At 36.8% G+C, this 14,490-nt stretch overlaps 1 protein-coding gene across 3 annotated transcripts in view; it reads left to right on the forward strand.

The window, feature by feature from the left end:
- Positions 1-13,570, forward strand: part of Herc5 (HECT and RLD domain containing E3 ubiquitin protein ligase 5) — a 53,572-nt gene extending 40,002 nt beyond the window's left edge. For all 3 annotated transcript variants that reach the window (XM_015484546.2, XM_048813599.1, XM_048813600.1), the window contains 3 exons: positions 10,807-10,990; positions 11,073-11,175; positions 13,296-13,570. In XM_015484546.2, coding sequence (XP_015340032.1) covers positions 10,807-10,990; positions 11,073-11,175; positions 13,296-13,501 — 493 coding nt within the window. In that variant the 3' untranslated portion in view covers positions 13,502-13,570. The remainder of the gene's footprint in view (positions 1-10,806; positions 10,991-11,072; positions 11,176-13,295) is intronic.
- Positions 13,571-14,490: the final 920 nt, after the last annotated feature.

Consider the following 14,490-nt stretch of genomic DNA (forward strand, 5'->3'; position numbering starts at 1 on the left):
GAAGTCTATAGTAGTGCCCAGTACGTAGCAGGCACCTTGTATTGAGGAGGTTATTGTGGTATGACTTCACTGCACCTGTGGGATGCTACTTAAAGCCACAGAGTTTAGTATCATAGTTCATTCCCTTGATGGTTGGTTACATGGCAAAGAGATCTCTAGGGAGCATACTGGCCTAATCCAAATTTATTCTTAATCTATTTCTTAATTTTTTTTAACTTTGTATTGAGATGTAGAGATACGCACATAATGAGGCTTTCTAGGGAGAGCTTGGCAGACACTTATCCTAAACTGTTTGGCTCAAGTGAAAAGAAGAGGCAGATGCCTCTGGTTTTTATGGTGGTTCAGACATGAGACCATGGAGAGTGTCCCCAATGTAGTCCAATGATATAAAATAGAAAATTCTACAATGATAAGTGTGTATCTTAATGAATGAATGTACTTATGTAATTACCATCCACACTGAGAAACAGATCATTTCCAGCTGTATAGTTGTATACTGTGTGAATATACTAAAGTTTGTTCACCCATAGTGTTATTGACAGACAGGATGTGTTTCAAGTCTTAGATTATTGTGAGTAATGCTGTGAACATTCTTGTGTGTGTATGTGGTTGCTTGTGTATATGCATGTTTGTTGTATATAACTAGGAGAATTATTTCTGGCAGTCTTGGTGTTTGCCCCATGCAGGATGGGATCAATCCCCCCACCCAGTATTGGTTGGGGTTTTTAAAGTTTTACTGCCACATGTACACATGAGAGTATAAGAATATTACGCATATAATGAGGCTTTCTGGGGAGAACTGGGCAGATACTTATCCTAAACTGTTTGGCTTAAGTGAAGGAAGAGGCAGATGCCTCTGGTTTTTATGGTGGTTCAGACATGAGACTATGGTGAGTGTTCCCATGTAGTCCAGAGCTTGTATAGTTTAACCTTCTCCCGAGTGAGTGCCAAGGGAGAGAGCCTAAGGGCTTTATTACCTATTGTGCAGATGTGGTGATAGGGGGAGTAATGGGACCTGAAAGTGGGTAGTCTGCAAACATCCAGAATGGAGACAGACTTCTACCAGCAGGGTATGAAAGTGCTAATTGCTCTACAAACTCTCTGATGGTTGTTATTGTTAACATCATTTGGGTGGGGGGGACCTGTGTTTAAACTCAGGGACACCAAAACACTGAGCCACATCCCCAGCCCTATTTTGTATTTTTTTAGAGACAGTGTCTCACTGAGTTACTTAGTGCCTCACCATTGCTGAGGCTGGCTTTGAACTTTTGATCCTCTTGTCTCAGGCTCCCCAGCCTCTGGGATTACAGGTGTGCACCACCACGCCTGGCTTGTTAGTCAGACTTTTAAAATTAGCTATTATGGGGGTGCATTGTAATATTTCATTGTGGATTTGGGTTTGGATTGTTTTGATTTTTAGTACTAGGAATTGGATCCAGGAACCCTTTACCACTGAGACACATCCCCAGTTCTTTTTATTTGCTGAGGTTATCTTTCAATTTAGGATCCTCCTGCCTCAGCCTCCCTATGTGCTGAGATTACAGGTGTGATCCACCACCTGACTCTTGGTTTTAATTTGCTTTTCTCTGATGACTAAAATCCTTCACTATTATACACCCATGAATGTATGACCCTGTGTTTTCTCCTAGAGGCTTATTTTACTTATCACATTTAGACTATAATCCAAGTGATTTTTTAGTAAGATGTAATATGAAAGATTTCTTCCTCTTCTCTCCTTTCCTTCCCTCTTTTCCCTCATCCAATTGATCTAGCATCATTTATTGGAAAGATTACCTTTTCTGTTATATCGCATGTCATTTTTCCTTTAAAAAAAAAAATGACCTTTTATTAGCATCAGTTTCTACAACCACCACCACCACCTGCTGGCATTCTGAATTGTGGTTGAATTGAATCTGTAGATAAATTTGGAGATAGATGACATCTTAAAGTATTAAGTTTTTAAATTCATGAATATAAAATCTCTTTCCATCTGATTAGCTCGTTCCTCTCAGAAAAATTTTGTGGTTTTTTTGTGTAGAGAGCATGCCTATGTTTCATTGGGTTTACTGTTAGCTTTTGATGTATTTTATGCTAATATAAATTTTATCACTTTTAAAATTTCAGGGTTTTTTTTTTTATTTATTTTTTAGTTGTGGTTGGACACAGTATCTTTATTTATTTATTATATGGTGTTGGGGATCGAACCCAGGGCCTCACCCGTGCTAGGCAAGCACTCTACCGCTGAGCCACAACCCCAGCCAAAAAATTTCAGTTTTCTAATTGTTTATTTTTGCATATAGAAACATTAGTTTTGATACATTGAGATTCAAGGATTTTTTTTTAACCTTTATTCTATGGTTATTCATTTGTATGTGGTGCTGAGGATCCAACCCAGGGCCTCACATGTGGTAGGCAAGCACTCTACCGCTGAGCTATATAGCCCCAGCCCCAAGATTCAAGGATCTTAAATCCAGTTATTTTAATAGTTTTTCAATGGATTCTTCAGGTTTTTCATTTTTGTTTTTTGGTACACATTCATGTTTCTGCAATTAATTAGAGTTGTAAGTGTATCCTTGCAGTTCTTAAAATATTCTCTGTTGCAGTGGCCAAAACATCTAGGGCAGCATTGTATGGAAATGGTAACCGCAGGCATTCTTTTTCTTTCTTCATCTCAAATGGAATGTTTTCAGTATGTTACCATTAAATGTGGCATTTGCCATAGGTTTTAATTTTTGCCAGATTTAATGTTATTTCCTTCTGTTCTTCGGAGTTTTTATTATGAGTAAATGTTGAATATTCTCAAATGCTTTTTCTGCATCCATTGAAATGATCATGAGTTTGTTTGATGGGGAGAATTGTACTATTGCATTTTCAAATGTTAAACCAACTCTGTGTTCCTTATATAAACAGAGTTTAGTGATAATCTATTATTCTCTTTATGTATAGCTGTTTGCTACTATTTGGTTTATGGTTATTACATCCAGTTTGTAAAAAGCATACAGTTTGTAGGTTGGTCATTTTCCTCTTTTACGATGTTGATACTAAGGTTGGCATTGAGCTTACACTGGTCCCATTGACTGGGTAGGCCGTCTCCTTTATCCTGCTGTCTGGGAAAGTTTATATATTATTGGTGTTGCTTCTTTCTAAAATATTGAAAGAATTTCCAGTGAAGCCATTTTATTATTAGTGAATTTTTATTATAGATTAAATTTCTCACATATACTCTTTAAACCCTATTAGAGAAGAAACTATTTCTAATATGGCTAATTGTATTTTTCTGGGAATTTGTTTCTCATTTTTTCCAGTGGTAAAAAATCCGGGGAACTCTACCATTTAACCATATTCCCAACCCTTTTTGTTTTTTGAGGCAATGTTGTTTCTGAGGCTGGCCTCAAATTTGGATTTTCCTGCTTCAACTTCCCAAGTTGCTGGGATTACAGGTGTGTGCCACTGTGCCCAGCTTAAATTTTCATATTTATTACAGAGAATTATAATATCCTTTTATCAGCTTCTTTTTTTTGTACTTGGACATAATACATTTATTTATTTATTTATTTATTTTAAGAGAGAGAGAGAATTTTTTTTTAATATTTATTTTTTGGTTTTTCGGTGGACACAACATCTTTTATTTTTATGTGGTGCTGAGGATTGAACCTAGCGCTTCGCCCATGCCAGGCGAGCGCGCTACCACTTAAGGCACATCCCCAGCCCCTTATTTATTTATTTTTAAGTGGTGCTGAGCATTGAACCCAGGGCCTCACACATGCTAGGTGAGCACTCTACCGCTGAGCCACAACCCCAGCCCCATATTATCAGCTTCTTAAAAATCTATGCCAGTATCTGGAGACATTCTTCTTTTTCATAAATGTGGAAGGTATGCTACTACACTTGGCATCTAGTAGTTAGAGAAGAGAAATGCTACACAGGTCAGCCTCCTATAACCAAGAACTAACTGCCCTAGCATGTCAGTAACACTAAGATTGGGAAGCCCTGTTCTCTAGCTGATGTCTCTTTTGCATTCCTGGTAGACAATCTGTGCCTCCTTTCTTTCCTTGATCAGTAGTCAGTGTTTTTTTCAGTTTTTTAGCCTTTTGACTTTGTTGGTTTTCCCTCATGTTCATTGATTACTGTCCTCAACAGTAATAATTTCTTTCCTTTAACTTTTTTTGGGGTTTAACTTATGTTTTTCCTCTAATTTAACTGATATATGATAAGATTTATTTTCAGTCTCTTATTTTCTGATATATTATTCATTTAGTGCTATAAACTTCTGAGATTTAGCTGCCTAAGGGCCTGGGAGTGTAGCTCAGTGGTAGAGTGTTTGTCTGTGTCAGATCCACACCCCAGTTGTACCCTGGCAGGCAGGCAGTTGTGGAAAGCCAAAGAAAGTACCTGACAATAGCATTGAGAGACAGTGACTTCCTGGGAAAAGCTTACAAGAGATGAGTGACTGTTCCAGCAGGAGTTCACTGGTGATAGGCTGAACAGGTAGAACCTCCGCCCCTCATGACACTGCCCCAAGAAAGGAGCATTTCCTTCCCTCACAGCATTTTGTCCAGTGTAGATGGCTAGATAAGTGACACTGCACAGTATCCTCCGCATAGTGTCCTCATCACCCATACCAGTTACCAGATGGAAAAGGGTTTTGTAGGTTAGCTGGTGGAAGCAATGGCATCATTAAGTTGTTTGGTTTGCTTTGTTCCTTGTATAGCCAGCATTCCAGAGTAGATTGCAAGCAGTTTTGCAGAACATTAACTTGGCCTAGTTCTCAGCATTTGTGAGAAAAAGCATTGTCGTGCAAGATAATACTTAGATCTAAGTGTCCTGTCCATGGCCCACTCTCATTGTTCCCTTAACCTGGCTTGGGTCCTGGGAACCAGGGGGCATTACAGCAACATTGACATTCTTACACTGTCAATCATGTTGTTTGAGTCTTGTCTATTTTTAAGTTTCTATCTGCTTTTTCTATAGGTATTGGGGGAGATATATCAGAATCTTTCAATATGTATATGGATTTTATTATTTATTCTTCAATTCATTTAAATTATTAATTGATGGGGCTGGGGATGTGACTCATTGGTAGAGAGCTTGCCTAGCATGTGTGAGGCACTGGGTTCGATTCTCAGCACCCCATATAAGTAAATGAATAAAATAAAGGTCCATCAATGTCTAACAAAAAATTTTTAAATAAAATAAATGAATTATTAATTCATATATATCAAAGCTATATTACCACACATACAAATTTTAGCATTGTAATATCATTTATTTATTTATTTTGTCCTAGTCTTGTGTCTAATTTAAGTATACCTGTACTAGATTCATGTTGTTAGTGTTTGCATGGTATATCTTTTCCATGCTCCGACTTTAAATCGTTCTGTGTCTTCACATTTAAGGTTTTTTTTGTTGTTTGTTTGTTTTAGACTGTCACAACTTGTCTTTCAGTTGAAGTAGTCCATTTTTTACATTTATTTTACATTTGTTGGATCAGGATTTTTTGTTTCTTTTTTCTTACCTTTTATGTTTAATCAATGATTATTTATTATTCCATATTTTTCCTACTGTTTTGGTTACTATTACTCATTTTTTGCTATTCTTCTAGAGGCTATCTTAAAGATTACAGCATGTTTCCTAGACATCTTAAAATCTCATCTAATATAATACCTTTGCCATTTCTCAGACTGTATGGGACGTTAAAACATGGGAGGCAGGGTTACTAGGGATTATACCCAGAGGTGCTCTATCACTGAGCTATACCCCCAGTCCTTTTTATTGTATATTTTGAGACCTCACGAAGTTGCTGAGGCTGGCCTCAAACATGCTGTTCTTCAGCCTCAGCCTCCCAAGTGTCTGAGATTGCAGGCATGCACCTCCATGACCAGCTGTGGGCCTTAGGACACTATTATTCTTAATTAATCTAATTCTGCATCAATTTGAAATACTAATTGTAATCATTCTCTGATGGAATGATTCATTTGTTCATTTGGACTCGCTCTGATTTTCCTTTACATTGACCATCATTCCTTCAGCACTTCCCTTTGCACTTGGGATCCACTTCCTTTCTAGAGGAAGAAATACTTATAGTGTTTCCTATAATTCAGGTTGTCTATTTATTTATGAACTCCCTTAATTTTTGTTTTAAAATCTGAAATGTCTTTATGAAGTCTTCACTTTGAAGAAGAGTTCAAACAAGTGCAGAATTCTAGGAGGACTGGTCTCTCACCACCTTAAGAAGTGCCATTCCATTGCTTCTGGCTTTCATTACCCCGCTGAAAATCATCACTTTGTCTTTTTGTTCCTCTTTTGAAGTCATATGAGTTTCTTCTTGGACTGTTTTGAAGGTTTTTCATTTTGTCTTTGATCTTTTAATATATCTTTCTTTTATTTTTTCCATCTTGCATTTCTTTTTCTTCTTTTTAATCTATGGATTGATGTCTTTAGTTTTGAAAAAAAATCTTGACTTTTTCTGGTTTTCAAATCTAAATGAATACTGATTACCCAATTCTCTTGCTCTGTCCTTCCATTCTAGGACTCCAGTTACATGTGTCATATTCTCCTCTATCCCCACGCCCTTCAGCCCATCCCCCACCCCTGTACTGGGAATTGAACCCAGGGCCTTGCTCATCCTAAGCAAGCACTCTCCCAAGCCACCTTTCTCCTGTATTTTTTCATTCTTTTTGTTATTCATTTTACACTGTAGAAGTTTTCTGGCATATCTTCCGATTCTCTAATCTCTAAAAGTATATGAAGTCTGTTTGCCTTTTTTTTCCCTCCAACTCTAGTGGTTGTATTTTTTTAAGATTTCAGATGCTTTAAATAATTTCATTTTTTTCCCCCTACACATTCATCATGCTTATTTTACAGCCCGTGTTGGTCAGCTTTAGACTTGTCTCTGTTGTCTCTTTTCTTTTTCAAGACATATTTGATCATTTGATTGTGTGCTAGACATTTTCTATAAAAACACCATAGTTTCTGAGCGATGCTATCTTCCTCCAGAGAGGACTCCCACTGTTCTCTGATAGGCAGCTAGAGTAACAGGAGTCAAGTCAGCTCAGCCCACTGATGGGCAAAGTGTATTTGAGATAGGCTTGCAACCCTTTAAGCCTCAGGATACTTCTGGTTCACCTCCACTAAAATGTAGCTCTCTAGGGATCCCCCTTAGAACCCACAGCATTCTTTTTCCCCTTTTATCTTGTAGTACTGAGCATTGAATATCGCTTCTTACATATGTTAAGCAAGAGCCAGTCCACTGAGCTACATCCCCATCCATAAATCCACAGTACTTTTTAGGACTCCTTTTTTTTTTTTTTTTTAAGAATTCCAGTATAGTTGCTGGTACATCTGCTGTCAATTTCTCCTTTGGTTTTCTTTTCTTCCCACCTCTTTTTTATTAGTGCATTATAGTTATGTTATTACATGTTCATACATGCACACAATACAACAATATAATTTGGCCAGTATCACTCCCCAGCACTCGCCCCCTCCCTCCCCACATCCCCCACATTTCTTTTCCTTTTTCTTCTCTAGCTTCCACATATGAGAAAAAATATAGGACCATTGGCCTTCTGAGTTTGACTTATATCTTTATGACTGAATATATATATTTGACTTATATCTATATGACTGAATATATATATATATATATCCATTATATATATATCCATTGTATATATATCCATTGTATATATACCACATTTTCTTTATTTATCTATCCACTGATGGACACCCAAGCTGGTTCCATAGTTTGGCTACTGTGAATCGTGCTACTATAAACATGGGTATGCACATATCACTATAGTATGACTTTAATTCTTTGAGATAAATACTGAACCCAGGAGTGCTTAACCACTGAACCACATTCCCAGCCCCTTCTTTTTTTTTTTTTTTTTTTTTTTTGGTAGATGGACACGATACCTTTCTTTTATTTATTTATTTATTTTTAAGTGGTGCTGAGGATCAAACCCAGTTTCTCACATGTGCTCCACAAATGGTCTACTACTAAGCTACAACCTCAGCCCCCTCAGTATAGTTTCCATTTGAGTTTCCCTAATTGTTAATGATGTTGAATATTTTTTCATATATTTGTTGGCCATTTGTATTTCTTATTTTTTTTTTTTTTTGTATTGCTTCTTTTGAGAAGTGTCAGTTTAATTCATTCACCCCTTTATTAAATCGGTTATTTGATTTTTTTTGGTGTAAAATTTTTTGAGATCTTTATATATTCTAGATATTAATCCTCTGTCAGAAGAGTAACTAGTAAAGATTTTTCTCCCATTCTGTGGGTTCCCTTTTTATGTCACTAATCGTTTCCTTTGGTGTGCAGAATCTTTTTAATTGGATACCATGCCATTTACTAACTCTTGGCATTATTTCCTGAACTTTAAGAGTCTTAGAAATCATTTTCTATACCTATATGCTGGAGTTTTTATCCTACATTTTCCTCTAGGAGTTGGTCTAATTCCTAGGTCTTTGATCCATTTCGAGTTGATTTTTGTGTAGGGTGGGAGATAGGAGTCTAGTTTCATTCTTGTACATATGGATAACTAGTTTTCCCAGCACCATTTTTTTAAAAGCTGTCTTTTCTCCACTGTATATTTTTGGCACTTTGTCAAAGATCAAATGATTATAGATGTATGGGTTTGTTTTCTGTATCTTCTCTTCTGTTCCATCAGTCAATGTGTCTGTTTTTATGCCTGTACCATGCAGGTTTTGTTATTATACCTCTATAGTGTAATTTGAAGTTGGGTATTGTGATGCCTCCAGTATTGCTTTTTGGCTTAAAATTGCCTTGGCTATTCTGGGTATTTTATTCTTCCAAATGAATTTTTTTTCGGCTCTGTAAAGAATGCCATTGTTATTTTTGTGGGGATTGCATTGACTCTGCGTATTGCTTTTGGTAGTTAGGCCATTTTAACAATATATATTCTGCCTATCCTTGAACATGGGAGATCTTTCCATCTTGTGTCTTTTTCAGTTTCTTTTTTTCAGTGTTTTCTAGTTTTCATTGTAGAAGTCTTTGACCTCCTTGGTTAGGTTTATTCCTATTTTGTTTTCATTTGTTGATTGGTTGCTTTGAGTTATTGTTGTTGTTTTGTTTTTGTTTTGTTTTCTTTTTTGAGGATATTGTGAATGGAATTATTTTCTTGATTTCTTTCTGAGCAGATTCATTGTTGGTATATAGGAAAGCTATCGGTTTTTGTATGTTGGTTTTGTAACCTACTAATTTGCCCAATTTGTTTATTAACTCTAGTAGTCTTTTGGTGGAATTTTTTGGGCCTTTTAGGTATAGGATAATATCATCTGCAAACAATGATAATTTGACTTCTTCCTTTCTTTTCTTTATGTCGTTTATTTCGTTTTCTTGCCTAATTGCTCTGGCTAGAATTTCTAGTACTCTATTAAGTAGGAGTGGTAAGAGTGGACATTCTTGTCTTGTCCCAGATTTTACTATGAGGTTGAGTTTGAAAATTTTTGTTGTTTGTTTGTTTGTTATTAAGTTGTAGATGGGCACAATACTTTATTTTATTTATTTATGTGGTGCTGAGGATCAAACCCAGTGCCTCACACATGTGAGACAAGTGCTCTACCACTAAGCCACAACCCCAGTCCTCTATCCCTAGTTTTTTCAGGTTTTTTTTTTTTATCATGAATGAGTGCTGAATTTTGTAGGACCCCTTTGGTGGACCCTGAACTTCAGTTTTTGTTTCTTTTTTTTTTTTTTTTTTAAAGATAGAGTGAGAGAGGGAGGGAGAGAGAGAGAGAGAGAGAGAGAGAGAATTTTTAATATTTATTTTTTATTTCTCGGCGGACACAACATCTTTGTTTGTATGTGGTGCTGAGGATCGAACCCGGGCCGCACGCATGCCAGGCGAGCGCGCTACCGCTTGAGCCACATCCCCAGCCCCTCAGTTTTTGTTTCTTCAGCCTCAGGAGACTGTTAAGTTCTGCTCTGTTTTTTATGTGCTGAAAGCTTATTCATCTTTGCCTCTAAAGAATTTGGGAGATGCCTTCCCAGAGCACTGCCCTCCTTCCAGAGCCCTTGGCCTCTTACGTTCTTATTTTGATAACCCCAAACTTAATTTTTTCTGTGCATCCCCATTAAATTACCAAATCTTGTACTAATTTATCTGACTCTTTACTTTCTGGCTTCTTTGCCTTCATCAGAAATTGGCAAATATCCTAAAGGGCAAAAGGAAAATGCTAGGCCCTCCTCAGTGAGCCTTCCTTCCCAATAGTGGCCTCTGGAGTTTTGACCCTGATTCGGAAGCTTTGAGCCTGGTGTTTTTGTATTTTAGCTGATGACTTTGCTGGTTCTTCCCAGGGGCAGCATTTGTCTGCTGTAAGCTACTTTATCCTAGATAGAAGGGGAAACTACTTCTTCGTTTGTGTTAACCACCAGATAGTTGCTCACCGATACAAATTTAGGTAATTTGTAATGGTGCATAATAATAAAACATGATATTTAGCCCACCTCCCAAGCCCAGTCAGTCTCTAGAGACTAATCACTGTAGCGGTTCAGACTTTATATTAGGTCAAATTTTGTTCTAATCTAAGTATTGATTCTCTGAACTATCATTTAACTTCACCATGTCTGTTTCTTCCTCACTAAAGCATTCACAATATGGGAATCTGTCTCAGATTTATTATAAAGATAAAATTAGTCAAGATAACAGTGCAATGGCAAGCACTTCATGACTGTTAGGCATTCAAGCTTTTAGATTTATCCTCCAATCTTTTTTTTTTTTTTTTCCGGTTATTGCAATCAAAGGAAGTAATTTTTTATTGTTGTTTTTGTTTTATTAAAAGGAGAGACTATGTTTCTAAGTGTGTTGATTACATCTTCAACATCTCTGTGAAGACAGTTTACAAAGAATTTCAGAGAGGATTTTATAAAGTATGTGACAAAGAGATTATAGAAATTTTTCATCCTGAAGAATTAAAGGATGTGATTGTTGGAAACACAGATTATGACTGGGAAACATTTGAAAAGGTACATTGTGGATGCCAAATTGATTAACTTCTGTTTTCTTTTCTGTTTCCTTAATTTTTTTTCTCTCTTTTATTTGCTCTAGAATGCAAGTTATGAACAAGGATACAATAATTCACATCCCACTATAGTAATGTTTTGGGAGGCTTTACATAAATTGACTCTGGAGGAAAAGAAAAAGTTCCTTGGTAAGTATTATATCAATGAATAGATCTATAATTTGATATCTTTTTAAAAGAATAAAAATCTCAATTGTGGAGCTGGGGTTGTAGAGCGCTTGCCTAGCATATGTGAGGCATTGGACTGAGTTCAATCATCAGCACCACATAAAAATAAATGAATAAGATAAAGGTATTGTGTCCATCTCCAACAAAAAATTTTTTAAAAAATCTCAGTTGTGATGGGTACCATCATGGTTAGTGTCATAGCTACTTCTAGTCCAACCAAATGTCTGCTGTGTGCTAGCATCAAAGAATCAAGTGCTAAAGACAGTAGAATGAATCAGACATATCTTTCCTATTTTTATATTTGAATACATGACCAGTGTAACTCCATATCACATACAACCACGATAACGGGATCCTAATTAGAACAAGTTATACTTATCCTCTGTATGTATAATATGTCAAAATACACTCTATTGTCATATACATCTAGAAAAAACAAATAATTTTTTTTTTAAATCAAGTGTTAAAGGTGAGGAGGTAGCTAAGTGGTTAAGAGTGTTTGTCTACCATCCCCAACACTGCCAAGGGGGGAACAATTCAAGTGTTAATATAGGTGATCTTTTTCCCGTTATTTCATCCCTGCTTCCTGCTTTTAAATTTTTTTCTTGTTTTCTTTGTCCAAGCTAAATTTTGAGTATTCTTTCTGCAGTCCTGTCTCCATTGAATTATCCAGCCTTTGTGGGATTTACCAAAATATTTTGTCAGGGTAATTTTTACTGTTGCTGTGTTGTTATTACAGTATACAAGCTGTTTTACTTGTGTTTCCAAGTCTATTCTAACTCACCTCCCAGCTTTTGATCTCAGTTTTATACCTACAAGATGATTTCCTGAAGTTGGCTTAATGACTTTCTCAGTTGCTTACTGCTTCCTTACTTTGAAGAAGCAGTAATCTTCCTGTTCTTGTTTTTGTGGATGACATGTATGTTGGAAGGCACTCAGTTACCCTGAAGCCAGCAGCCTGCCTCTGTAGTCTTAACTTCCAGAGGAATCTTTTCCTGAGCTTGCCTTGCACTCCTGCCTCTGGGCTCTCTCTGACGTTCCTCCCTGTGCCTTGAGCCTCACCTACCTCTTTATTTTCCCCTCTAAACTCTAAACTCTAAAAAAAAAATTGGAGGATAAATCTAAAGGCTTGAACTCCTAACAGTCATGAAGAACTTGCCATGTGCACTGTTATCCTGACTAATTTAATCTTTATAATAACTCTGAGACAGATTCTCATACTGTGAATAAACTCTAGTTTATTACTCTAAACTCTTCTCTGCTCATCCCAGCCTGGCATCCTCTCCCTACTCTCAAACACAGCATTTACACAGAAGGCATTTAATTTCTCTTTGGCTGTCTTATTAACTCGTTTTTTGGTCTTGTTCTATACACAAATCTATATAGTATCCCTCTCTTTATCTGTGGTTTCAGTTTCTTATAGACAAGCACTGTGTGAGAATATTAAATGGAAAATTCCAGAAGTAAACAATCCTTAAGTTAACATGCCATTCTGAGAAGCATGACAAAATTTTGTGTCATCCCAGTCTGCCCTACCTGGACATGAATCATCCTTTTGTCCAGCATATGCTCACTACATACACTCCCTGGTCACTGGTCACTTACTAGCCATCTCATTTTCAGATTGACCATCGATGTATCACAGTGCTTATGTTCAAGTAACCCTTATTTTACTTAATGGTGGCCCCAAAGTGCATGAATAATTTTTGCTGCCAGTTCATATATATTGAAGAGAAGTTAGAAACATCTTCCTTAAGTGAAAAGTTTAGTTTATCATAATTATGTATAAATAGGAAAAAACAGTAAGCGTAGGGTACAATAGTGTCCACAGTTTGAGGCATCCACTGGGATCTTGGAACTTGGGAGTAGGAAATGACTACTGTATTCCCAGCCAGTCTTGGGAATTGTTTGATGGCAGTGACTATGTCAGATCTTGTCCTAATATGGTCCCCAGTATACTATTTAATATAGGACTCTGCTCATGGGCCCTTAGTAAAGTTATTTTTAAAAAATAGATTTTCTGTCTTTATAAAGAGATTTTGGTCTTCATATGTAATAGGTCATCCTGTTCTTCTTTTCAGTGTTTCTTACAGGCACTGACAGACTACAAATGAAAGATTTAAAGAATATGAAAATAAGATTTTGCTGCCCTGAAAATTTGAATGAAAAAGATCCCATGAGAGCGCAGACATGTTTTAGTGTTCTCTACCTCCCTAAGTATTCTACTATGGAGAGAGTGGAAGAAGCACTTCAAGTAGCCATCAACAATAGCAGGGGATTTGGCTAACCCTACATTGTATTCTCTACCTCTGTTGGGAAATATTTTCAAAATAAACAATAATAACTCAAAAACTGACATTAAAAGTCTTGTTCAATATTCAGTGTAGTTACCTGCTGTTTGAAAATTGGCTATCATTTCAGCTGGGCCCCATGAATGTACGTGCCTATAATTCCAGCGACTCAGGAGGCTGAGGCAGGAGGATCACAAGTTCCAGGCCAGATCAGAAACTTAGCAAGATCCTGTCTCAAAAAAGAATAATAGCCTGGCATGGTGGTGCAAGCCTGTAATCCCAGCAGCTCAGGAGGCTGACAATCAGAGGATCACAAGTTCAAAGCCAGCCTCGGCAGCGGCACAAGGTGCTAAGCAACTCGGTGAGACCCTGTCTCTAAATACAAAATAGGACTGGGGATGTGGCTTAATGGTTGAATGCCCATGAGTTCAATCCCTGGTACCACAAAAAATATATAAAGTATAATAATAATTAAAAATAATTGTTGTCATTGCATGTAAGATGTATTAGTTATGAAATAGGTTAAACTGTTTGTCTGACACAAATGTTTGCCTAATTTGGCCTGAGAGAGACTCTTTAGCTTAGGAGTTTTTTTGTTTGTTTGTTTGTTTGTGTTTTTTTTAAGACTATTTGTCTACATTATAGCTATCCTTTTCTTCAGGTGTAGATTCCCTTTAAGGTGGGAGTGGCACTGTGCAAAGTTAAAAGACCATACATTTCCCAGCCTCCCTGGACAGTAGGAATTGGGGCAATGGTTTTGAAAGCTGTTAGTATAACTAAAGTTTCTGAGGGAACTTTGTAAAGGAAACTTTTTTGCTCCTGCCTTTGTTTTCCTTGCTAGGATGCAGCACTATAGCTAGAGCCTCAGCATCTGTCTTCAGACCAGGGAGAAGTCCAATAAGAGCAGAAACCTTGTCCCTAAAATTCTTTGGTTTAACGATTAGAAACTTCTTAGTTCTGAACATCTTATGAGAATAATTGGTTT

This window comes from Marmota marmota, unplaced genomic scaffold (genome assembly GCF_001458135.2).
Source record: "Marmota marmota marmota unplaced genomic scaffold, marMar, whole genome shotgun sequence".
In the NCBI taxonomy this organism is placed as follows: domain Eukaryota; kingdom Metazoa; phylum Chordata; class Mammalia; order Rodentia; family Sciuridae; genus Marmota; species Marmota marmota.